The sequence below is a fragment of the Aphelocoma coerulescens genome, chromosome 1, assembly GCF_041296385.1.
Source record: "Aphelocoma coerulescens isolate FSJ_1873_10779 chromosome 1, UR_Acoe_1.0, whole genome shotgun sequence".
In the NCBI taxonomy this organism is placed as follows: domain Eukaryota; kingdom Metazoa; phylum Chordata; class Aves; order Passeriformes; family Corvidae; genus Aphelocoma; species Aphelocoma coerulescens.
Genome location: NC_091013.1, coordinates 69,155,922 through 69,183,072, shown reverse-complemented (window position 1 = coordinate 69,183,072; position 27,151 = coordinate 69,155,922). Strand labels below are relative to the sequence as shown.

The following is a 27,151-nucleotide window of genomic DNA, read 5'->3' as shown; positions in this document are numbered from 1 at the left end:
TATCTGCCAGGATGTGGTTCCACAAACTGCAGCCAGCCCACATTAGTGCTGCTCTCATGTGGCTAGTCACATACAAGCCTTCCACCTCTGGCCAGCTGGAGCACTTTCTCCCCATCCCCCATTCTGTACTGGGATTACTGGTGTTGGGATTCCAGTCAGCTATCTCCGAGTCCTGGTGCTGGCACAGAAGAGGCAAAGGGAAACACAACTGCATCTTTTGGCAGCACTGCTAACAGAACCCCAGCCAAACAGGAAACTGCTTTCTAGGATGCTGCTCTGTGTTGACAGCAAAGCTCTGGAGATTTGATCTGGATGAAACATGTTAATTATACCACATGAACTTGAGCTGGTAATAAAAAAATCCCATCTCTCTATGACACTAAACATTACCATCTTAAAAATTATTCTGAGCTTCAGACACTACTATATTTGTAAGGACCACCACACCAGCTCAGAGATGGAGAAAAATAGGAAAATACCTAATTAAAGACAAGCACAAAAAGAAAAATATACTGAAGGGCCATAAGAATAGCATGAAGGGAGAGAAGCAATAACCAATTTTATGCTCCAGATTTAAAAATCCAACCAACAAATAGCTAGTCCAAGAGACTTCTTTGAAACAGTTTGGGCAGTGCTATGCCAGCAGGTCATATTAAAATTAAAAGGTCTATTTTACATATATTTGACTTCAATAACAAATACCAGAAACTCATTTATCTGCAAGTCAAATTGGGATTGAATATGAGCCTTGGGGGCGCATCAGTTTTTGTATATCCAGCTATTTAGAGAAATAATCCTTGCACTCTTGGCTCCCCAGCTGCTAGATGCCCTCTTTCTCCCAAACCCCTTTGCCAGGAAAAAAGCTTTGTCTACAGAGACTAATGGGAGAGTAGAAGAGGACTTCACACTTTAAGGTGTTTCCTGTTATTGGGCTGCCTTCCTCCATCTGTGAACAACACCCCATTTTCCATGATCTTTCTTTTGCATCCACCATACTTGTAAGATCCTTTCTTATTATCCATTTCCTATATTAAAAAAAGTTTCTCCAGCAAACCTCTCTGAAAATGGTCCAATGATATGCTGATTTGTTAAATGATCATGGTTAGGGACGGATTAGGAATCTTAATGTACAGTGAAAAAGTTACAAAGTGATTCATTGCCTAAGACAACATATAACTTCTACGTTGTATGCTAAGGCAGTTTGTGTAGTAGAGAGTATGCACTGCCCACTCATGCTTGACTTGAGGCTCTGGAGAAAGGCTGGGAAGGTGCACAGCAGAGCAAAGAAGCTGAACTGTAAGACAGAAAATTTCAGATTATTCCAGGAATTGCTTGCTAGAAACCCATGGAGGCCACCATGAAGTGAAAAATCTACCCTAGGTCCCTTTGTACTAAGAAGCTTCTCCTGCTCAACCGCATGCTTTGTTTTTTTTTAAATCTCTTATTTCTATCTTATTATATTACTGATAAGATTAGGAATCATTTGTTATGGTGACAATGCGAAGCAGGAGGTTAGAGAGTCCCTGGCCCTATTACAAAAACAAAATGTAATGCACATACATTCAGAATGTTTGAACCAGAGCTAGAAACTGACCTGAAACTCCAAGGCCAGTCCACTTTCCTACTGGCTTTCCTTACTTCCTTCTCTGAAGGGAAGTCTTTATATGGCTCACTGAAACAACTATTTGATAATCACTTTGAGACTTGCAGCTCCTGTACCTTCACCAGTTTCCCTGTGAAGTACAGCTTGAAAAAAACCCCATCATATAGTTTCAAAGTGTGTCTGGTTTTACTTATATGTACTTTCTACCTGACATTACCTGTCTTACCACAGGCTGAGAAACCTGAGCACTAGAACTGAGTTTAAAAGACCTATCCAGCAAAGTTTGTGATCCTTTTGGCAAAGACAAACAGTTTAAAAGGTATTTAGGAAGCTAATGATGCTGTTAAGCACCTAATAAGGCTTTCAGATTAATACTAGCTGCAGGCAGCTAAGTACACATTAACATCTTTTAAAATCTTGCCAAGAGTGTAGAGTCGTTTCTGGAAAGTAGCTACAAGAGTCCCACAAATTCCACACTGCCTCACAGTAGAGAAGCCTAACAATTAGTTTACAGGCCACTAACCAGAAGATTTGATGTCTCCTGCATTTGCCAACAAATCTGTTTGCAAACACTGTGTTACCTGATAAGCATTTACTTCTGGTGCATCCTAAAAGTTATCATTTAAAAGACCTCTGTAATCTCCAGTATTTCTTTTCTGACTGGACACTAACTTTCTTTTTCTAGAGCAAAATTTTAGAGAAGCCCCAGGAAGAGGGGATAAACTTTGAAATAAAGTCAAAAGTTAATAATATGTGGAGATGACAGAAAAAGAAGGCTCATAAAACAGCAAACTGCTGTATGAAGTGAAATTGCATCAAGAGGTAATGTACCAGCAGGAGACAAAAAAACACACCGTGCTTATTACACACATTTTAAACACTACTGCAAGCTCACATGTTCTCACTTACAATTGTTTCAAGGCACTGTAGTACTACATATGGTTTTCATTTTTACACTGCACATGCAAGATGCTTTGTTTTACATACCATAATCCTAGCCTGCACTTGGGAGAATCTAACTCCTTCCCAATGCAAAATTTTAACCAGAAATCATGCAATATTAGGTAACTTCCCCAAAGCACCTGCTTCTGGTTTCAGGCAATTATGCAATACTTGTTCAATTTGGATTTCAGCATACAGGGTGCAGTACCAGGGAACTACTAGCTATTCCCAGATGAAAGTCTGGAAGAGCATCTGGTGGGGTAAAAAAGGCAGGGGGTAAAGGGGATGACAGGGAAAGGAAGTGAAAGTTTCATATATTTTTTTATTTTTAAAATAAGCATACCACTCTGTAAGCTGATCCTGATCATTTGGTCTTTCATTTTCAAGTGTCTGAGATAAAAAAGATTGATATCATTACTAGTTTGGATGCTGAGAAAGTAGTCATGCTAAAATAAACATCTTCTTGTCCTGGAGTTGTACGTGAGGACCAATACAACAAAAGATATTATACATTAATACATTGCACAGACATTTTATTAAGTACAAACACTTTTTTCTGACAATTAGCCCAAAACCAAGATTAAAAGCTTGTCTAAAATATGACACAAGACTCAGAAGTCCTAAGTACAAGAGACCACCACTGTTCTGCAATATGGCCAAGATCAGCAGGATGTGGAAAGTCATCAGTTTTCAGCTAGATCCTGTAGTTCTCCATGTACCTGCCAAATAATGATTCACAGCAGAAGAATTCTCAAAATATTGTACAGCAATCAGGAAAAAGCAACCAAGAGAAGCATTATGGTTTGATGCACAGATCAAAGGCAAATCAAGGCTGAGTTATTGTAAAGAGCTCTTCCCTAGGTAAAACAACTGATTGACTTAATGTAGAACCTTGATGACTAGCATTCAGTACACAAAGTAACAGATTAAAGTGTTTCCCCCTTTCTAGTATCAGCAACCAAGAAACTGTAAACCAACTAATCAGGAGAAATCCAACTCAAACTCTAAAGATATACCCATAACCCATGAAATTCAACTCACAAAATACCCTCTAACGATGACTATCCCAAACACCAGAGGCAGTGGCAGACACCTTGTCAAGGGACATCCAGCTGGCTCAAAAACATCCTGCCATTCACAGCCCTTCAACACTGGGCTTCTTGGCTTGAGCCAACACCAGCCTTCCAAAGCTGTCATTTGCTGATGGTGAACAGAATCTGAAACTCATCCCTCCCAAGAACTGCCTGCAGCTGGCTTCAGCTGTGCTTACTAAGATGAAGCAGACACACCTAAGACGGCTGCCCAGCACAGCCCCTGGGACTACCCTGCTGCTTATAAACTTCAACAAACTGAGCCACTGTACCAGTCTAGCTTCCTCTTCAAATTTAAAAGCATGATTTAAAAAATCCATCAACTTCAGAAACAATGGACAATGAGAAAAGGGAGCATTTTGTCTGAAAAACTCATTCCTTGCAAGACTCCGGTTGAAAACAACTGTGAATAATAAATACAACTTCACTTTCAAATCACAGGATGGGATCTTGCCACTGCTGTGAAAATATAGCCAAGCCTATGTATGTTCAAAAGAAAACAAGAATCTCTGAAGTCTGGTGATTACTGCAACCCTTGTCTGCCCCCTTTCAAAGAGGGCACAAAAACTATCAATGTCATCTGTTGCTCTCACAGCCAAAGCAGCAGGTTTGTGGGCAATCTAGAAGTTCCACCTGGAGTGATTAAACACAGTGGTATAATACCCTGACCTGGAGCTTTCCCCCATACATACACTTTAATAAACCCTGGAAGCTGAACCAAACTAGACTTCATACCTCTAAGCCAGCTTTGAACCCTAGGAAGCACATTCTCCTTGTGCATGTTTTAGTCATCACTACTATTAGATGTAACTTTTGTAATTAATGAGCCAAAGCAATTAAGGTCTCACAATTTATATTAAAAAAAGGCAGTGCCAAAGGCAAAAATAGTACAAGTTTATGTTATGGAAATAATTTCATGTCTTCCTGCTCCTTATCTTGCTGAGGGCATCCCAATTTACTATGAATTGTCTCTGTTAATCAGAACAAGAGATCTAGCTTAATGCAACCAAATATTAGTTACTGTTTAAAATGGTAAGAAAATGAGCAGTAGGTAAAAAGGTAGATCAACATCACTGCATGGTAGTTAAAGACAGCAAGACTTACCTATATACCTATATTCATTGGAAAGGCTTGGTCTAAGGAGCTAACAGAAGGTCCTCTTAGACAGAATACTAAAGAAGTTCACAACACCTTTGCAGAGACTTAAACAACAAGATAGCACAGAGAACAGAACAAAGAAAAAATATTCTAAAATATAAATCTAAGGATGGCTCATGAGATTTTCATCAACTCATGCAGAAATGTGGGCAAAAGAGTTTCCCAAACATCTGAGGAGCCAGGCAGTGACTGAAGAAAGAATGAGTACATTTTCAGGAGCTGAGCTAAACAGGTAGTTTTTGGTGCCATTTTTTTGTATTATACTGTAAACACAGTATCATATCCCTAATTTCTCCTAACACAAGGCATGATTGAACGAATCATTCAAGGCTAAAAAGGGTCAACAACCTGTTAAGTGTACAGACTCTGCCATATGACACAGCTGATGTCAATGTCTATTAAATCAACAGCAATACTGTATGAGAGTAACTTTCTTTTAATGGCACATTATTTAGATCTCTAGACAGCAAGTAATGACAACTTACTAAATGAAATTCCAGTCACCTGCTGATTTTTATTGGTATTTCAGAAGAGTCTCAATTCTGTGATAACATTCTTCTGAATTACCCTTACAGGGAAATCTACCCAAAGAGATTTCTAGATAGTTATTTATTTGGTCAGATGAATGCCTTTCTTAAGGCAATATTAGTATGCTTACAGAATTTTCTCTCATCTCAGCTCCAACACATGCCACAGACTGCAGCTAAGCTTCAGTTTTTTGAATTTTAAGATGTGCTGTGAAAATAGTCACAGTTGAATTCAGTGTGTCTTTTTCTCTCCAGATACTTTGGAGGCAGTGTAAAAAGAGACTGATTCTTACCTCAGACTGGAATGACTGTAAGCTTCATTAAGTAGCACAAACACCTTAAAACCATCATTCAGCTCCTTTCTATGAGACTGAATTATGAGAAAACTGGACTATTGAACAGAGACACTCTCCAACTCTAGATAAAACAGGAACACTCTGATGGCACCAAAAGCTGGGAGGAGCAGTCAGAACAGGGCTCGCTGATGCACCTTTTGTGCCTAAAGCTGCAGACCCACAGCCAGGCTGGAAGGCACATCCTGCCAATGTGAGCATACCAGACAACATCAGCAAGTTACAGAGAGACCCCATCTCATGTAAACGACACCAACCTGGGCATTTTTTTTTCCCATTCAAGCCCTTTTCTGGAGTAAATTCATTTGGGCCAATACAGAGCCAGCATAAAAAAGGACTTCTTTAGAAATTGATATTCATGTGTGTATTCAGTAGTTTGATTGGTTTTGGCAGGGTAGGCAATAAAGAGAGATGGAATATAGGACATATTTTACATAAAACATTCATGTGGATTTGTTGTATCAAATCAGGATTTTACAGATTGTCATGTAAGACGAGGAAGGAAAAAAATCTAGAGTTCAGCCAGGTTCAATCTGCATGACTGATCTTGTTTACATAAAGATCTAATAATAATTCAAAAAGTAGCACTGAACTGTATTGCAATGTCATTTTCTCTCTTGTAAATCGTATTTAAAACAAACATCCTTGTTTAATAAATATTTAAACAGTGATCACTGACTCTTCAATCAACCTGTCTGGCTGGAGATTACAACATCAGAGCATCCCCTTAAGTCTACAGCTCGAGTGATGCCCTGCAGCTGGTTCAAAAGGACAAATTCAGGTCAAAAACTTAATCCTGCTGCCTGGATTTCATTAGTCCATGCTATAACTTTTATATCAAGTATGTTTTAGTATCTAATTGATTTATATAAATTTTAGGTAAATCATGCCTCAAGTGACTTGTAAAGCTATTTGGGCAACTGCAAATTATTGTAAGTACATTATGCAGAAAGAGAATTTAATGTTCCCCACTTAATAATACCCAAATGGTTTTTAAAGAACATTGTAGGGCTTGTATCATGAAATTAAGTATCTGAAAGAGAGAGCAAGTACAAAGAACAGGCTGCTATTTATGGCATTCATTAAAAGATAGGCAACTTCCTCCTTTATTTTCCAGTGTATTCTTCTTCAAATTCAAAGCTTTCAGATTACAGCAAACTAGGAGCAAAAGGTGGCTGAGGGCTGTGTTTTGCCTTATGAAATACCACCATCATATTCATTGCTTTATTCCTAACTTGCAAAATATAATTGGTTTGCTTAAGGTGTAATGCCATACCTGAAATCTGGTATGTAGCTTTTCAAACAGATTATTAATTTGTCAAGTTATTGCTCATTCTGATTTCCAGTAGTTTTATCTCACTGCTCTATAACTTACCTGACAAACATCCTCACTATGAAAAAACAGATTATTTTTATTACAACAGCACAGGAAAGGCTTGAGCACTTCTAAACTTATATTAGAAACGAAAAAAAAATTAAAAATCAGTAATAATGGTGAAAATAGAAGTCAGAGATAAAACTGCATTTCACTTAGTAATCCATCAAGCTGAGAGGACCACGCAGAGGCACCAACTTGGCTTGAGAGACTTAACTCCAGTTTTTCAAAAGTCAAAGCATTTCTAAACTAAGCTAAATCAAGTCCAGAGGAACTCCTGAGAGTTAGCCTTCAGGCATGCCAGTTCACATAAGGAGGGCTAGTATTGTGTGGCAAAGGGCTTTTTAAAGTGTCCAAAAACTAGAAAGTAATCATGGTGCTTTTTGGTAACACTTACCTTAAGAGGCTGTACTTTGCTCAGTACTTGGGAAAGCCAAGTGGCTACAGGTAATGTTGCCTTTAGCCTAAGCCATAGAACCAGAGATGCTATCAAATTTCTAACTGCTCAGGTTTTCCTTGTACTTTGTAAGCTGCCTTGAAATTCCAGATTCCTCCTGGCATTTTAGCTGAAAAGGAAAACAACTGCTCTTGGCCTCATTTCTTAAACACCTGTGGACAGACAATGCTATGCAACAGGTTTTCTCCTCCACAAGAGTATCTACATTTCTGCATATAACAAACTACTTTGTATTATACTACTCAACTCCATCTCCTTGCAGCTATTCCAAATAAGTGATTGACTCAAACCCCAGCAAAGAGTAGCACTCATGTAACACTCTACAGGAATGGCCCTTCTCATTAGAGAATCAGTGAGAGGAGGCAGACTAGATCTGAGTTGTAGATTCTACACCAAGATCAAAAGACCCAATTTCTGTATCTGCACCAGTCTCTGAGGAAGCATACAATCCTTTCACTCTTTCACAGAACAGGATTTATGAGTATGTAAATGCGTGATGTACAATATTTTATCCTGATTACCGCTTACAAAACTAAAAGGAAAATGAATATTCTCATTTGCAAATATTTGTATTATTTTTTAACAAATTCTAAATTAATTCTTTAGTTACTTTGAGACCATGTACTCAGAAAATCACAGCCATAAAACTGACGGCTGGAAGGCAGCCTCAAAAATAAAATTTTACACTAATGCAGAATCATGACTCACAATATGATCCCTCTGTCTGCAATCATTTTAGAGAACTGATGACAGGTGTCAGTTTGTGCTTCTTAAAAGAAAGATCAGATGGGAATCCAGATTGTAGTTCTACCAGAGGTCAAATAAGGAAAAAACCCTCAGAGCTCCAGAGGGCCCAGGGAGCCATGTGTCCAAGAGTTATTCTAATAGTGCTCACTTTTAATCCTGTCTTTGCCAGGATATGTAGAAGGAGAATATTTAATTGCCAACTACAAGCCACAGAACTGGGATTTATTGTAAAAACAATTAACTTTTTAACCAGAGAATCAAATGATTTAGCATATGGCTGGTTAAACTGTTCTCAAAACATGCATTTTCCAGTGCTTTATGTCTGTGTAACTATTAGGTCTTTTCACAAGATTTCTGTAGCTATGTATAACAGGAGGTTTGTGATGGCTTAAATACAATAAAGAAACAAACACCTTAATTACACTTCTAAAAAATAAACTTCTAACAGTCAATATGGAGGCCATACTCCATGGAATATCAAGCTTTCGCTTCCACTGCCTATTAGTGCCAAGAATGAAATCACTCCATAGCAGTGTCCCTGCCCTTTGTGCAGCAGAAGCTGTTTCTTGGCAACCAATGCAGACAAATGAGTTGCCACGGAAACTGGAGAGACTAATTTATAAAAACTCTGAAACAAAGCAACTATAAAGGCAACCCTAAATAGGGTGGGTATATTCCGTATTACTTTCTACGGCATTCCCACCATTAAAAGAACCAGAAATGAAAATGCTAAATTACTGGTTGCAATTTTCATTATTTCTGTAAAATTGGACTTGAAAAGAATTCATGTTTCACTGCATCAGCAGCCAGTAGCCCCTTTCTCCCTTTGGCTCAAAAGCTGGCAAATACACCTGAAGATTTATACTGCAGTTGAAGAGGAATGCTTTCCATTTCAGCCAGTGTTTTCTCTTTCAGGGAAGAGGGAGGCTGAGGGGAAAATGGCACAGAACAACTGTTGAGTAGTGTGCCCAGAATATCTGCAAGCTGGATAAAACAAGTGTTAACACAGTGAAAAGGCAGGACAATGGCATACATCATAGCTCACTTGAGCTAAGAAATATATGCTTGAGTTTCTTATTCACTTGTAAATATTTATTAGTAGAGAATACTTTCTCTTCTTTAGTAACTAGATGCCAAAGATAGCCTTCTCCTGGATGCATTCTAACTACAGTTACATTTTGTGTATGTGCACATGTGGAGAGCATGCACAAGGCATACATTTTTAGTAGTGAACATGGTGGGGAAAACCCAACCACATACTGCATTTCCCAGGAAAGGAAACCAATATGACAATAAGTTCTCTCTTCAAAGAGAGAACTAGTTTGTTCAGCTGCCTAGCCAAGCCACTTAACTCCCCAGAATGATGTATTCCAGAGAAAGAGATGAAGAGAGCCTGCATACATTTGCTCAGAGACAGGAACTCACTGATAGCAGGTTCCCACCAACAGGCACAGGATGGGTGCTCCTCCTGCCATGTTAACTTCAGCCCTCTCCACGGTGACATCTCCACGGAGTTCAGGTGAGATAGCAACTATCTGTTTACTGACCATCTGACTACTGCCAAACTACTGACTACAGCATCAGTGACAGGAGTCCTGGCTGCCTCACCTCCTCAAGGGGAAAAGTCCACTTGCAGCACTGAGGGCATCAACCCAAGTCTATTTTACTCAGTCATAAAATTCCTCAAAGTGATTGGAACTGCTTGAAAATCTCTATTGCTCTTTCAAGTTTGACTTAAGCAGACCCACAGGTACAAAACATAATAGGAGGGGACTAAAATAAGTAGTCCATAGCCTGTTTCCATGGGAAACTAGACCAGACCATCAGCAGTTTAAAAGAAAATGCATCCTCTTAATGCTTTCTGCAAATCAAAAGTCAGTCACACAACTACACTCATGCTCAGCTATTCAATGAACTGTGAAAGTCAGTGTTATCAGTGGTGATTATCAACAAGATTGTCAGGTGTGTAAAACCCAGTGGAGCTAAAAGAAAGCAGCTGCTCTGGAGAAATGCTGCACATCAATCAGTTATTGCAAATTATAAACAGAAAAAAATCCCGCCACTGCAACTACACAAGTCCCTGAGTTCCCTTAGTTCAACACCTTAACTATTATGTAAACAAAGAAATTCTGCAGAGATTCCATTAATTTTCATGGAATAGTGAAATTATTTTTGAGCTATGAGGTCTTAGAAGATGTTTCTCTAGCATGTGATATTACACACCAACAGCCTATTTCCCAACATAGACAGGCTCACCCTAAGAACTTGAAAAACACTACTACATACAGCTTCTCCAGAGGGTTAGCAGTAAGTAGAGGATAAAATTTAATTTTTATAGCTTGAAGGGTTGCTGTACCAATTATTGCCTGTGAAGTTCTCTCTGCTACAGTGCTCCAACAGAGCTACCATAACTTTTGAGCAATCCTTAGAGAAACCCAGAAATATTAAACAAGACACAAAGAATCTGAGTTCTTTTAACTGGACACTGAACAGACCAAATTCTCTTGACAGAAATGTAAGACAGCTGGATGAGTTTCTCACAAATCTCAGGAGTGGCTTTATGCTTCAACTGCTTGTCTATTCTGATGCCTTAGAACAGTCAGAGGTGCTGCCATCTTAGCAAAGGACCAAAGAATGTGGGTAGCATACATTCTTCACTTTTTACAGTCTGTGTCCTAAAGTGTTTCTATTAGAAGTTTCTATTTCTTCACAGAAAGGGTTGTCAAGCATTGGAATAGGCTGACCAGAGAACTGGTGGAATCACCATCCCTGGAGGTGTTTAAAAGAGTCAGGGACATTGGTTAAGTGGTGGACCTGGCAGTGCTGGGTTAATTGTTGCACTCAGTGATCTTAAAAGGCTTTTCCAACCTAAATAATTCTATGATTCTATAAGTAGTTACAAACATTAGCCCAGTCTCTCTGAAAATGAGGACTTTCATATTTTCAAATGAGAGCAACACACACTTCTATATCTCTAGAGATCAGCAGCAATGGTAAAATAGTGAGTGTGTTGTTGACAATTTTTTCCACAGCCCAAGAAGATTTTAACAAATATTTTAAGCAAGTAGCAGATTGTTTGCTTTTATAAGTGACAGAGCAAGATCAGGGAAGAACCAACCCAAACTTACCAATAACCTTTTCCTCTCCAAAGACAGCTGTACATGCTATACCATATATGAAACTATTTCCTTATAAAGCCATCTGTTGCAGTAAAAGGACTAGTCCAGATGGGCCTTGCTCAGTACTAGTTCCCAAATGAACCAAACTTCACAACTCTGAGGGAAATCTCAGCCATAATAACAAGGCATAGGGAGAAGATGGAGGATGACAATTCACATGAAATAAGTAACTGGGATAGCACAGGGTTTTTTTCACAGACAACAACGACTGGAAGAAACAAACAAACAAAAAAATTCAGAGAAAACTCTACCTCCCTATTTGTTCTCGAGAGAACCAATGTGCATGTTGGATTGTGGGTGTATGTGCACATAAGCACACAAAAGAGCTCCAACCTGCCCTTCCCACATGGGCAAATTGCTGAGTAGCAGAAATTGATACAGGCATCTCAAAAAAATGAAACCTGAACTACATAAGGCCTGTAAAAAATTTTAAAAATCTCTTTTTGGAGAGAACAATTTTATCCTTGTTCAGGAAATAACTTTACATTTATTGGGGGAAGGAAAGAAAAACCCCAAGCCAATCTTTTCTTTGCTTCCCTGCCCCTTTCCCTGTAGGATAACATCTTCCCTATAGGAAAGGAGAAAACTAGGAAGAGTACAGTTTGCTCAACTGTTTTGCAGTGTTGGTAACTAGCTGAAGGTCTTGCTTCTCCTCTATATGACAATTTAGAAGAGTGGATGATGTCTGAAGAAAGTTTTCACAAAAATTTTATGAATGAGAGTACTAACAAAAAAAACCTGGTTAATTTAGTTGACTATTCTGCTGCAGGATGTGTCACAATACCTGACACTTGTTAGCATTAGCCAGTTGACTCAGAATGGAATTATTCACAGCACTTATGTCTTTTCTGAAAAAGGAAGGCTGAGAACATGAAGCCTACGGAATATTTTAAAGTCATGCAGAACATAGCTGCCTAAAGTGAAGAAGAACTCAAATTATGGCTCCACTAACAAGACAAAACAAAGATGGGCTACTAAGCCTTTTTTCTGCTAAATTTTTTGTTCAAAAAGCCCTTACTTAGCTTCAACAACAGCTTTGCCAAAGTCACTTGTGATATGCCATAAGTACCTGGATATATCACAGCTCATGTTAATGGCAGATGACTCGCTAAATTACTTGTTATGTTTTTGGAAACGAAGGAGCATCTACCCTTCTAGGGTCTAGAGTCTTTCCTCTCTTCCTACTATGGGATGCATTACTTGGGATTTGCCAGCTGCTTCTCCTCCTGCAGTGACTACCAATAACTCTTCTACTCCCAGGGCTCCTGTGAGTTTCACAGAATTGTAAATTGGTTTCTTTTCCTGACCTACATTTAACAGAAATTCCTTGTGTAAAAGGCGAGTCATCTCTTCATGTCTCTTCAGTAGCCCTGTGCTGCTTCCTACAATCATTTCACTCCTTACTGCTCCTCTGCGCTGTATGCAGCTTCACTGTTGCAGTCTCCTAGCATCATCCACGACAACTTTATATTGTCTTCTCAATTTCTGTCTATTATCTACCCTCACAGAAGGCAATTATCTAGTCTCATGCTCAACTTCATGTCCACTATTTAGTAATCAGCATACCTTTCTCTACATCCCTATTTCTAAGTGATTGAGATTAAATACTAATATAGAAAGGAATTATGTACACCTTGCTGAAGGTAAAATATCTTGTTCTTATTTTGCATAAGCATCCCATTTATCTGTTATCTATAATTTTCTTCCTAACATTGATTAGGACTGCAAAGGTGGAGAAGCAGAATCTTTGTTCTTTCTAATGCAGCACATACCCTGAATGAACCTTGAAAAACGGTTCCAGCTCTACTTGACAAGCTGAAAATGACTTGATACCTTTCCTTGTCTTGGAGGTGTTTTTGGTACTAAGTTTAAAGGTGTATTTCCAGGGAGTAATCTAAAATAATACAGAATAAAGCCAAGGCAAGTTGGCACACATTTTTAATGAGGCTTTGTTCCCAAAGAACAGAAACACTTACTGTACAGACAGACTACCATTGATTTGGGGTATAAAACCTTCCCACACACTACACCTAGGTTATTCTAGGGGAGAAAATTTAGAGCTGTAAAGCTGCCTGTCACTTCAGGATTTCAGAAGTCATGACAGACTGCTTTAAAAAAAAAATGAAAGGAAAGATTTAAAAACAAAAAAGGTAAGCTTGAGGAGTACATAATAATCATAATGTTCCTGTTTCAGTGCTGTAGCAGGAGAAGATGCTGCAGCTTGAAACTGAAGCCAAGGGAGAGCCTCTCCTAGCCAGGAGAGGAACCAGGAGCAGTGGTGAGGACCCCCAAGTATCGGCCATTTTTTTAGAGCACATGCCTCTAATTTCAGTGATCCATCTGATTATTTGCCTATAAGTGAAGCAGCACTGTTAAAGCTTTCCTCTTCCTACAGAGGTACAAAGTGACATTCAGTTGTTCCTCTCCTCCTCCTCCTCCTGTAACATTTAAGAGAACAGTTCCTACTGCATGCTTTGAAAAATGACTGGCATTCAGTTGGACTCAGCACAAGAGAAGCCAGAGCTTGATTTTTCTTTTCTAGGACAGCCCTCCTCCATCTGCAGATGGAAAGGTTAGTTTTTTACAGGGATGCCACATTTAAAAGCCACTCCTCCTACAGTGTCACTGAAGACTTGCCAGAGAAAGGAAAGTCTCATCCTTTCGTTCTCATCACCTCCCTCCCCCCACAAACAACCAAAGGATGAAGCACAGCAGGCTCTATACCAGGCCACCTCATTTAAATACTGCTGCTTAAATGAGATTTAAATCAAGCTGCAATATAATTTTGTTTGAAAGCATTTTTTAGCAAGGTGACATTCCTACAAATACCATTAATCTATAACATTAATCTATATAATTAAAGATCTATAATCTTGACCAATTTGCTCTTTTGGTCCCACATTTAAAATTCCGTAAATGTTTTCAAACTGATTTTAGCTTTCATAGTATTATTTCTTGCTTGTGTCTTCATGAAATTGTCCAATTAAAAAGAAATTCAACTGAATCACTGTTTATCAAGAACAAAAGTTTTTGAGTAAATTTATTCATTCTGGCAAACACTTTACCTCAAAATATCACACGCTGACTACTGGAATACCCATACATGATTATAAAAGGTTTTATTTCATTTCAGTCTTCCATTATAGAAATAGAGCCCCAGAGAAACTTTACCTAGTTGTCTGGCATGTCCAGACTACAGATATTGAATGTTCATCTCAAGTTTATTTGCTGCGAAGTTCAACCAAAACCAAAGTTCAAGTATTAACATTCCTGGTCCTTGGCCAGTTAGAATAGCCCTGCTCTTCTTATTTCATCCCTTAAGATACTATGTCTCTCTCAACCTTTGCTCACAGTACTGATGGCCAATCAATGCTAATATTAGTCCAATTGTCTTTACATGAGGTACAGAAATTTTAGTTTGCCTATCCCTGATGGAAAAAAGCAGATGTGAACAACTGCATTCACAAGGACGCTAATCAACTGCACGACCACTAAACACTTCTACATGCATGTTCTCCCACCATCTCATAGCAACGTTGTAATAGTAATGTTCAACAGTCCTTGGGTTAAAAATCTTCACGTCATGCTTACTGCTCTCTCACCTGGCTTCTGTTCCTCTAGCTCCGACAGGCCACTTGATTATTCTTTCCTACACTAACTGCTTCATATTTGCTTTATTAAATTTTACACTGATTGCAGTTCATGTTCCTAATTCATCAAGATCACACTCCATTTAAACAGATTACTCCAGAGTATTCACAATGCTCCTCAATCTGCCCCAGAACAGATGTGTTCTGGTTTAGAAACTGAAACATCCAAATGTTAATTTTTTTTCCCTCTAAGACCTACAGGCAGCCTTTTTCACAAATGTACAGAACAGCGAAGGTGCTGGGGCTCAGGAGGTATTTTTATGTAGCAAGAATAAAGGAAGTACAAAAGCATTTCAGACACCAATATGTGCTACTCAGATGACAGGAGATAATAGAAATATCCTTTCCTATTCCAGGTGCTCTCCCCTAAACCCAAATGCACAGTGTAAACCGCTAGTACCATCATACCCACACAGGGGCACCGATCCTATACATGCCTATGAAGCTATAGTAAAAAGTGGATAGAAAAAAAGCCCGACCCTGTGTCAGAATCAACAAGGCCATATATGGACTTCTTTCATGATGGTGAATTTTTAGCTTCTTAAGCTATTTTTTATCAGCAAGAAAGAATTGTAGCATGCCTGAGTTAATTCTCGTGTGAACACAGGGTTTCTCATTATCAGTGCTCAGCGTGCCAGGACCATTCCCACAACACACGCACCTCCCTCTCAAAGTTATTTCCTCACCAAGGAGCATACAAGTATGCCACTTAAACACTCCATAAACTGCATTAGCTTTAGCTCAGATTTTGTGTGGGTGTAAATGCAAACACAGATTTCATACATGGGAAACAGCAGAAGGTTAAAGAAATCTTGGTTATAAGCATACAAGATATACTAACAGAACAAAAGAGCTGGACTATAGAACTGAGATGTGCTCAGGAAACCATTTCACACACAGAACAAACTCCACAAAATTTTTCAGAATTTGCTAGATTTTAAAGAAACGGGAGTTGTGACTAGAAATCAAAAAGGGAGATAGTACTGAAAGAAACAAGAAAAAAAAGTTTAAAAAAATCAAAGAAAATTAAGTAGACCCTTAGAAAACCTTCAGAAACAGACAAATGATTCAGAGGTGTGTAAGAAATCAAGAAAGGGAACATGAGACAGCAGGATATTTCAAGGACAACTAGAATAAAGGAAGAGCTAAGGTTTAGCTTCTGGATGCATGGTATATAGCAGCAGCTTCAGTTTGCAATTCAAATTAATGCAAAGCAGACATATAACCTGTCTGCAAGGGAAGGCAGGTGAAGATATTTTAAACAGCAAACACTCTTCTATTTTAAAAGTCAGCATATCCATTTTAGGCGAAGTCTGTCTTGCCTCCCTTTCAATCAAAGGCATTCTTCTGCCCTGGCTATTCCACAAGATGCCCCCAGTTGTCCCCTATTGCCCGGCAGCGTTGAAAACATCATTGCTTATACCAAACCAAAAAGATAACTAAAAGCAGCTCAAACTGAGATTTCACTCTATTCACTTGATGAGTAAATGTCTCTTACAATTTTAAGCTATTAAAGCTCAGAGGAGTCTTATTTAAAAGAAGTTTCTGAGATTCAACATTTAATGGAAAAGCAAATCCACTAGAACAACCGATTTGGGAGAGGCAATCAGTCTTAACTACTTAACATGAGTTTTATTTTCAGTATCATCCAGCTGAATTCAAAACCCTATATAAAGCTTTGCTCCTTCCAGTGGGAGTGTACTGCCTTGCTTTCTGAAGTTACTTATCTCTGATAATTTCACACCCATTTGTGCTCATTTTTATCTATGGATAAAGTACTATGTCCTGTCCCCAAGTCCCCAAATACTTCTTTGCTCTTCAGTCTATGACTTCAAGGATTCAAACCTATGGAAGAAGCTTGATTCCCTCCCCAGCAGCTTTCTCAAGCAAAAGCACTTGCTTGTGACCTACTTCAGAAGTTTTTTGGGGGTAAAAATATAAGAGAAAGTACTTATTAAAATTTAAGAACAAGCTATGTGATACACACCTTGTGTACCATTAACCAGTGACATAAGGAAAAGAGTCTCAAAAGAGTTTGATTTACTTCTAAAAATCTAAGCCATTTTCAGAGCACTGCTGCCTTCATTCAGTAGAATGGAAATATTTTCCCCTACTGGTAATTGTATTAGCTTCTAAATCTGATTGAGTCTGGACAGCCTGCCCCATGAACTGGAACACAGTACTGGGGACATAGATTCAGAAGAGATTAAATCAATACTTCCTCCAGGATTGAACAAATTAGTTTCAATCTTAAAGAGAAATGAAGGGGGAAAGAGGCAGAATACATGGTACATCACTGATTTAATATTACATAATACTGTGGTCCCTGAAGACCTTCTCAGTCTCACTTCCAAAAGCCACAGCTAAGAAACTGAACTGCATCTCCAAGTCCTATACACAGCATGGTACATTTAAGAAAGAATCCTTCTAGAGGTAGAGACCTGAATTCATCTTGAATAACTTGATGAGCACCTGAAAAGTATGTCATTGCCCTAGACTTGTTTTCTACAGAAAAAGCACAAGAGACAATTCCAGACTAAATAGGTTGAATATTCAAAAATATTTGTGTTTCTTGCCACTCACAAGCAACACCAAAGTGCATGGCTTAAGAAGCTTCAAAGTGTGGATCATAAGATGTTTCACAGTTTACTGCAGTTTCAGAAAAGAAACTGGTTTCATAAAAACTTAATTAGAAAAACAAGGTACAAAATTGGGCTGCCACTACCGTTTCCTGCACTGTCAGTAATTTTTGAATTATTCTGCCAGTATCAATTGCCTTTTGAAGGGTTGGAAAGGCCTTGGTTCCTACAAATGCAAGGATTAGTTTTCAGAGAAGAACACAGCTAGTGACAGAATATTTATGCAGTTTACCCTCTCAGCATTCATCATTCGCATAAGAATTTTCTTCTACACAACAGCTTGACAAAAGGTATTGAATAGAAAACTAAGTGGAAAGAAACATGTAGGCACTAAATCTCAGGAAGCTGTTCAAACCTGAGTTTGATTAAGTTATTATCCTTTAGTTTATTAAGTCAACTTTTTTCAGAAGAGGCACTGCCAATGTTTTCCAAGTGTTTATGTAAGAATTCAAGGCCCAACAATCCAAAGACAGAATTATACAAAAATACTTACATTAAAAAGGAAATATTTAAGTTCTAATAAGCTACAATGCTTATTGGAGAATTTTTCCTATGAATAGTATAATTTAACTTCTCAGGAAAGAAACGTGCTACAAAAAACTGCGAGAGAAAAATGTTGGGTTTTTTCCCATAGATGATGCTTAAAATTCTCCTAAATGGCTAGAAACTCTTAATCCTCTTGTAACAACTAGTTTTAGAAGGAACAGAAACAATCCAGCAAATCCAACATCCATTATGCTTTTTTACAGCACTATTACATCATACTGCTTAAGAGGAAGGAAATACACCCTTTGCCAACAAAAAAAAAGCATTACTAACAGTAACAGCTTCAGAGAGTACAAATAAAATCATCCCAGTGAACACAACAGTTTGACAATACCTCATAAAAATCTTCAAACCATCAAGCTCATTTGGTTCAGACAAAGCTATAAGGCAGGAGGAGCAGAACAGAGAAATTTTAGGATGACTACTGTTTGAAAGCATCACAAAGACGTTAAATGTTTCAGCTGTTCATAAAGAACTTATTTGGTCCTGAGGATTGTGTTTTACTGAGCACTGGAAACTCTTCTCCATGACCACCAGTAATCTCATGGCTTTCTCCACAAAGCAGTCATACAGCATCATCAAAGAAATCTGTAAGCACTTTTCCAAACTCTCTTTCATGAAACAATTAAAAAAAAAAAAAAAAAAAAATCACAAACTCACCCCAACAAGATCATACAAGCTGAGGATGTTTCCATTTGCTTTTCTCCTCCTTCCCTAATAGCCAGTAAAACACAAATCAGAACTTAAATGGCTAATAAGCTATTCTTGGTTACACTGCACATTTAAACAACAAAGCAAAGACCAGATGTAGAGAAAAAGGATGCTTATTCTAGAAATTGATAGTTCTGAATGACCACACCATCTCCTTTCCACTGAGAAACACTTCCTTACACTTACACAATACGAAACTCCACCTTGAAGAGTTAGAAATTACTCTTCCTTAAGAAGGGCTTCTGACAGTACATAAACTCTCTAAAGAGTATCTGAATATCTTTAAAGACACTAAGATCAACTTATGTGATATTTAACACATTCTGAAGCAGGTATGCAAGTTTTCAGTCTCATTCAACTAATAACTGCTCTCGTTTTGCACAGCACACAAGCCACTCCAAAGGATGCAGAAGATGGCGTCTTCTCTTCTTAATTTTCAAAGTCAGTCTACAGTTCTTGTGGGATGCCAGTTGGCAGCCATGGAAACTCCTATTGTGAGAACCTTTTGGAGACAGAGCAACACAGTTGTCAGTCTCAGCTTAATGAGAACCGACCCTAGACAAATAAATGGACACACTGCTTTCAGCCTGGAATGGGCTTCTGTTCACTCCTTCACAGAGAACTTTATTCGAGTAACAATTAAAATTGTTAATCAATGTCATAACATGACAATGAAACAGCCTATACAGAAGCACAAGAGTTCAAGGACCTCACCTCTAACACCAGGATAATACCAATTGACAGCAAATTTTCAACCCTAGCAGAAATTATTTTAAAACAGTTTTTTTATGCTTTTCTCAAAGTACAGTCTAATTTGTAGTGGAAGTCCACTTTTCTCAACAGTAATTGTAAGAATCTGCCAAGATATCCAGAGCCCATCACAACTTGCTGAGACAGGCAATTTTCACTCACTGCTTTTTTTGTTTGTTTTTCACACTATCATCTCTTCAAGAAGGGGCCTTTTCCTCAGTATTGAGGGAAAAAAACCTCACCTTTTTAATCCTTCCCCAAAATCAGTTTCAAAACACCAGAGCCAGAAATGATACATCTTCCAGGGGGAAAAAAAAAGATTTTGATTAAATATACTGCAAGCAAGAAGGAGGGAAAATGAGGTGCACTACAAGCTGGAGAGGTGCTCTTTGAGATTTTTTAATGTCTCTCACAGCTACATAACATGGTGGTCTGTCAGCATTGTGCTGACAAAATTCATGTCTAATGTAAGGAGCACAGGTATATTCTGATGGGTATGGCCTTCCAGCATTCACATTAGAAGCCCTTTAGGAAAGAACAGCTCATACAGTGTAAGCACAACAGGCTTCAGGATCCCAGATGTCAGTCCGGTATTAAGGTACAACCTCAACAGCTGTTGCTTCCCTATTAGAATGCTTATGTGAGCAGCAGAAGGTATTTTACTTAATGTTTTCTCACAGTTAGTCAGGATCTGCACAGCTACACCTCACAGAGAATTCACCATGGTGCTCTGGTCAATCAACATCACCCATGAGCCTGTGGCTGGCAGGGAGCTCCAAGGCCTTCAACAAAAGAGAGAAGATAAAGTTGCTCTGCTGAAATACAGAAGATAAGATGCATACAACTTAAAATTTTTCCTGTTTTTGCAAAATGAAAAATGTGGACAATAAGTGCTATTTTGAGTGGATTATAGTTACAACTTCACAAATAAAAAGAACAGCCACCCTTAAAATTAAATATACCTTCTATATTAAGAGTGGAATTGATTACAAATGCTGATGTGAATCAGAACTACGGGCACACACAAAACGAGTTGCTGCACATCAGTTTTATTTTGGTTAACATTCCTTTTATCTAGATTGTTGTACAATATACACTACCCAAACTCTGAGGTGAAAATGTCATCCTGTGAATGATACCTACCTTCATTTATGTAGGTGTTTCTGTACCAACGGCAATCCAGGTCTAGAGAAAGACATTTGAGATGTTTAATAGATCCTACAAAACAGAACCTTTGGCCAGGAATTTACTGTAGAATACAGATGTTATTATTGAATGTTTTTCACTTGTTAAGAACAAAACCATAAAAAACTACATGCTCATTTTAGGTGTAGGTGCAAACAGTTGTTTTTGCTGCCTTAAGAGAGTATTTTCTTAGAACAGTAGTATTCCTTTTTAAAAACTAAGATATCATGTGTCTTTAAGAAGAGAAGTCCACAGGAGAGGGAGTTTTTTTGCATCATAATACAGCCAGTTTATAGCAGGTTTCCACTAAGAAACAAAAGCATATTACACTCAATGAAGAAGCTTTAAGCTTTCCAGCACTGTGATGTTCCCTTTCTTTGCAGCCATGATTCTTTAATAGCTATTTTAATGTCTTAAAGCAAGGTAATTGAGGGACATCCTATGCCTCACACATACTTCTGTAAGGTGTATGCCTTTAATTAACTGTGGCTGTATTTCATACCTGTAAAGGCAATTTGATTTGTGATAAAATATTTATTAGGAAAAAAAAACCCAGAAAGATAGTGACTTTTAGTCCAGTAGCTCTGGCACTGACCATTTATCTGTCTGGAGTCAAAACAACAGCATAATGCATAAACTGAAAAATAATTTGCATGATTGCATCTTGTTAAGCTAAGCAAACCACCTGTTCAAATAAGTAGGTCCTATTATAAACCAGATGTTTGCTCTGCCAAAAGCAAATGGAGGATGTACACGGTAACAACGCACTGCTTTCCAACCCTTACTCTTTGTCAAAACATGCAAACTGCAAATACCCTGCACAAATATACACATCATAACACTTCTAAAAATGGCACTGCTTCACAATATTGCTGTTAAATGTGACCTTGATTAGTTTTCTCCCATTTTAGTAATCGGTGTTATTCTAGAAGTGCACCAAGCAAACAGAAACCGGCAAATAGCTTGCAACAAGGCAACTGGGCTCTATCTCTGCACACAGCTTGTGTCCTCAATGTCTGCATTGTGTCCCCACACTGCCTTTTAGAAGGCCATTTTTTTTACACACATCAAACTGAAAATACCACCTTCTGTTAAGGAAAGGTTAGGAATCAAACTGGAACAGTGCAGCTACAATAAAGCAAGACACATTTCAGTCATGAGAAAGTGTTTCCTCCCTGTGCAAGTATACGATAATATTAAGGGTCAACACTCACAATATCTTTTCATGAACTTAAACATCAGGTTAATCTAAAAAGTTGAATAGTGCTCATAGTAGGAGCATGCCCTCATCTGTATTCCTACAGGCAGCCATTACACCTACTCATTCTATTTTTATTTTCCTTACATAGCAAAGTTGGCAAAGAAAATGCCTCAAGATCTCACCCTGGAAAGCTTTTGATTTTGGGCTGTGCTCATAAGACTGTTAAACACTTCTGAGGGTCCCACCATCTTCAAATGCATCAGTGTGGTACAGGGAAGTGACTCTATCTCTTTCTCTAGAGTACAAAGGCCCTTGTACCAGTAGAAATTAAGTATATCTATAAAAGTACACATAAACTATTCCAGGCACAGTGTGAAACCTATCCAGCTCTGAGGAGTCATTAATAATTTAACTGCAGAAGTATGCTAAATGCAGGCCTCTGATGTGCTTTACAGTCAGACTGCAGTCGTATATTGTGCCCTTTTTAGCATAAATTAAATGATATTCTAAAGCTTCCAAGACCTTGAAGTCAAAAATACAGATTCTTTGTATGTTCTATAAGGAAATGCAAATAAGCCACTAGTCACCCTGTTTGTAGTAAGGAGAAACACTTTTTTTTTTTTAGCAAAACTAAAGTAATGCATGAAATCCAAAGTCAATACCCACCCAACACTGGAAAACATCAAGTTTTAGTCCCTGAACTGCCACTAACCCAGTGAGACAAGATCGGTTAATTTTGTTGGGGTTTGGTTTTTTTGAGGATTGCTTTCTTGTGGTTTTTTTGTGAGTTGAGTTTGCTTTTTTTTTTCTTTTGGTTTGGTTTTCGCCCACATCCCTTTCTTCTGCTACTCCAGAATTAAAAAGCTGAAATGACTACTACAACACACTCACAAAGCATCATGTGCACCAAAAATTACTAAATTTTCCAAAACCAAGAAAGAATTTTTGGGATGGAGAATCAACTGGATGTCAAAGGAGAGATTTCTTCCTAGCAATTACAACTTGACTCAGATTCTGATTGTCTCAGTACTAACCTCTCTCATCAAGACAAGCTCTTTACATTGTCATCAAATTTTATAAGCCATCATTTAAATTCCTCTTATCTGAACAAAATATTTATTGACATATTTTAGAGATACAAATCGAAACACCACAACTAACAAGGCTGTTGTAGGAAGAGCATTTAAGCTCAGTTTTTCCATGTCTAGTGTCAGTATGGGACAACCACCTTACTTGGATGTCCAGTTAAGACTACTCCTGCTACTTTCTTTTTATTAGCCTTAGGCATCTAATGATAGTATCCAACAACAATATATGTACCACAGTCCAACTGCACTAACAACACAGGGGACTCATGTCAATTGTTGCTATGGAAGGGCAATTTCAGTGTTGGCCTCATAAAATAACTTAGAAGAGATGACGGTACAGAATAGCCTGTCTCCAAGTTATCTTCCCAAAGAACGATCCCTGGAGAGCTTTATTCTCTTATCCTTACAGTAAATTACTTTTCTTGACTCAGAACTTTAAGATTTTATTGCTTTTTAAGTTGGCGATGAAAGATTTAATCACAGATTTGTTAGATTTAGCCCCTCAACACAGGCTTTTCCAGAACCTTCAGGGCTCCAGCAGGAGTCACAGTAGCAGTTCCCAACTACAAATAGTACTGGAAAAATTTTGGATTTACCATGGATTTCCTCCCAGTAATAATTCACAGCTTGAATTTAGCAATAAAGAAATCTATCATTGTGTCCCCAACGCCATCTGGGAGATCAGGCTTTTGGCAGAGAAAAATGGAACAGCAATTGCCTAGCGGCACAGGAAATCAATGACTTCCCCACTCAGGGCTGAGCAACAGGCTGCTCCTGCTGAGCATGGAGTCATTCATTTCCCTTTCTGCCAGCAAAGCTGCTTTGTACATGCCAACAGCAAAGTCTCCGTTACACCTGCAGGACACACACACCCCCCTTCCCCTAAACCCTAACCTTACCAGGAGGGTTAGATAGCGAGCTATACAATTTCATGCCTATATCCAAAAGGGGAAGGAGTGTGGAGATGGCAGTCTCTTGGGAGAGCTTCTGGATATGAGGGTTTCAGGCTACAAGGTAGGTAACAAGTGTCCCTGGTGCACCACTGATTTATGCTCAAGTCAAAGCCCATGAGTTAACAAAGGATTCAACTGAACTACACCAATGTAAGGGCCAAGAAAATCTGGTCTTCCCTTTCGTCCCAGCAGTAGGATAATACTAGATAATATCAGGAGTTGGAGTTCAAAAACAGGTGTAAAGGTGTTTTTTTGGTTTGTTTCGAGCACAATCATTAAAGGGAGTTTCAAATACAAAAAGATAAAAGCAAGCACATCATCCAGGAGACAACACTGGCGTCCTTCCAGGCTGCACTTCTTCGGAGCTAAAGCACCAGTTTATTTACATATACAATACAAAGCATATGCAGCCCTTCTTTACTGAGAAGGTTTGCAGGAACCAGAATAATCATTTAAGATCTTCTGTCAATGTCATAGCAGAGACCACCACTGACCTCTGCAGATTTAAAATTTCAACACCTTCCTCCAATTTACTAGCCTTAGTGCTCCCTGGAGCATGAGGCAAGGTAAGGAAGGACAGGAGTTGAAAGTTTCCCCTGACATATGCTTCACCTTTGTTGCAGACAAAAAGAATTTCACATCCATATTTTGCTTCAGGTCAAAGTTCCCAACAAAGTCACAGTAAGGAGATCATTACAGGCATGTACACAGTCACCAAGAACTGTACTGCTGTGTGTAACTGGTGTCAGAGGTTACTGAATCAAAACAGTAGATGGAAAGAACTTCTGGTCAAGCCAGACTTGGCCCTGATTTGAACCAGTGCTCTGAATAAGCAGCTTGTCCTTTAATCAGCCCTCTCTGAGATCAGAGGGTACTGCTGTAGCTGTTTCCAGAACCATGCCTGCACACCAGCCCCAGTAACTGCAGATATGTTAGTACATCACCAGATCTTGCCAAACATTTATTTATCTGTATCAGGCATATTTGGCAGCATCTCCCAAAAGCAACACTGTTTGCTGTGTATCTGTGAATCATTGAATCTAGAATCTGTAAAGCACAGCTATATTACAGCAGAAATATCATGGTCTCTAGCAGCTTCCAGCTTCTCAGGGAGACTTCTTCAGTTTAATAAGTTACATCTGTAAATGCAAATATCTGCCTTATTTCTCTAGAGTCACCATTGCTCTAAATCAATTCAGGTCATGCTGAAATTAGCCTTGCCCTTCACCGGGTTAAGAGCTTCTCCAGTTTTGCTATAATTAATATATGTCCATAGACAAATTACAAATAAAGTGAAAGACAAAAAAGAAGTGGGATTATTCTGTAATTTTTTTTTCGTGTCCCTCTATCCCCAAGTTCAATAAGAAGCCTCTCAAAAATCTCACTCTGCTGCAATTTAGTAAGTCAGCAAAAAAGAGATGCTGCTTGAAGGTATTTCACAGAAGTAGTAACATGCAACCTACAAGAGACTCCTCAATAAATTTGAGCACCACACATAATCCTACCTGTTTTCCTGCAAAAGGGAAAAAAGCTCATTCATTTTCTAAGCTTGGACCTTCTTCATTGTCCACTTTAGGTGCAGTAAGATTCATCATTTAGTCACTCTGGACAGCAGTAGGTCTGCATTTATCATGGTGAAACACGTCCTCACTGTTTGTTCTTACAGTTTATGGAAAGCCAAGTACAATGACTCATAAAACTGCTGCAAGAAAAAGCTGAAACAAGTTAACAGAATGAGCTTCTCTTAAGTGACATCCTTCATCCTACATTTCCGGCGTGCAGAGCCAAAACCACATCACACTTTAAACTGAACAGATTTAGAGCTATTATTTATCATAAATGGCAAGACCATCACCAAGGCCAAGCAATGCTTCATGGTGTTCCTGAGCTGTTAACAGATCCTAAGTACACTATAAGCAGTAGAAGGCCTGGCTCTACATTCTACAGCAAATGGGATTTTTTTTTTTTCTGTTAATGTACTATTCCTTTCCTTTTGGAAAATTATATTTTCTTCATGCTGAGAATGTCATCATGAAAGTTCTTACCTGTTTTCCATCTAGTGTGTACAAGCGTTTAACCACCCCTGAATCCAGCTTGATGGCATCAGTTATATCAGTAAGAACCTGCTCAAACGAATGTGCTGTCTTCTTGTTGAGCAGAATCCGGACTGCTTTCCGTGGCTTCACTCCGCTCCTGATGATCGTGACCAGTTTAGGCCTAATGAAATCCTTATTCTCTTTTGCATCTGGAGTACCTCCTTTAGCAGTGGCAAGAGATGGCACTGAACGAGAAGCAGAAGTTGTCTTAACATTCACTGACCAGTTTGGGTTTACATTCTTTGTGTACTCCAGTTTCTTGAAGGGTTCTATGGAACCACATACATAACTTTCCCCTGTGGAAACAAAAGCAGAAGTCCAGCAAGTCAGATTAAGGAGGGGAAAAAAAAAAGAAAAATGCAGGAAAATACAAAATCAAATCTTTCTCCAATTATTAAACATTATTCTTATCATTCTTGATCTACAGCGCATAAAGTATTGATCTTCCCCTCTCAGATGCTACTCACTATAAAATGAGATGCTACTCACTATAAAATGATCTTTCAAAGATCACTCTTACGCTAACCCTTCAAGAAATGTTGCTACAAAAGTCCTCGAAAGCAACAGTTTCTTATCAGAAAATGCTATTTGCAGTGGCGATCACTGCTGTCAGTAAACAGTGTTCATATTTCACCAGCTGCCCAGGCCCAGCACATTATCACCATACTCCCCCAGCCTTCATGATTAAATGGCCCTCTCCTAACAAAGCAGCAGGCCCCAAATACTTCAGAGGAAGTGATATGACACATTACCAAAAAAGATAGGCTACAAATAACTTTTTATACAAAAGGTGGATGAAAGTGTCATAGGGGATTCATTAATATTTGATTTTTTAAAGCTTTAGGCATCATAAACCCAGGATATGTATAGGCAAGAAACCTCCCTGTATTATTTACTGAC

General features: G+C 38.5%; 1 protein-coding gene across 4 annotated transcripts in view; it reads right to left on the bottom strand.

Moving 5' to 3' along the window:
• DCLK1 (doublecortin like kinase 1) overlaps positions 1-27,151 on the bottom strand; it is a 234,368-nt gene that overhangs the window by 194,705 nt on the left and 12,512 nt on the right. For all 4 annotated transcript variants that reach the window (XM_069012096.1, XM_069012095.1, XM_069012101.1 and 1 more), the window contains exon 3: positions 26,201-26,547. In XM_069012096.1, coding sequence (XP_068868197.1) covers positions 26,201-26,547 — 347 coding nt within the window. The remainder of the gene's footprint in view (positions 1-26,200; positions 26,548-27,151) is intronic.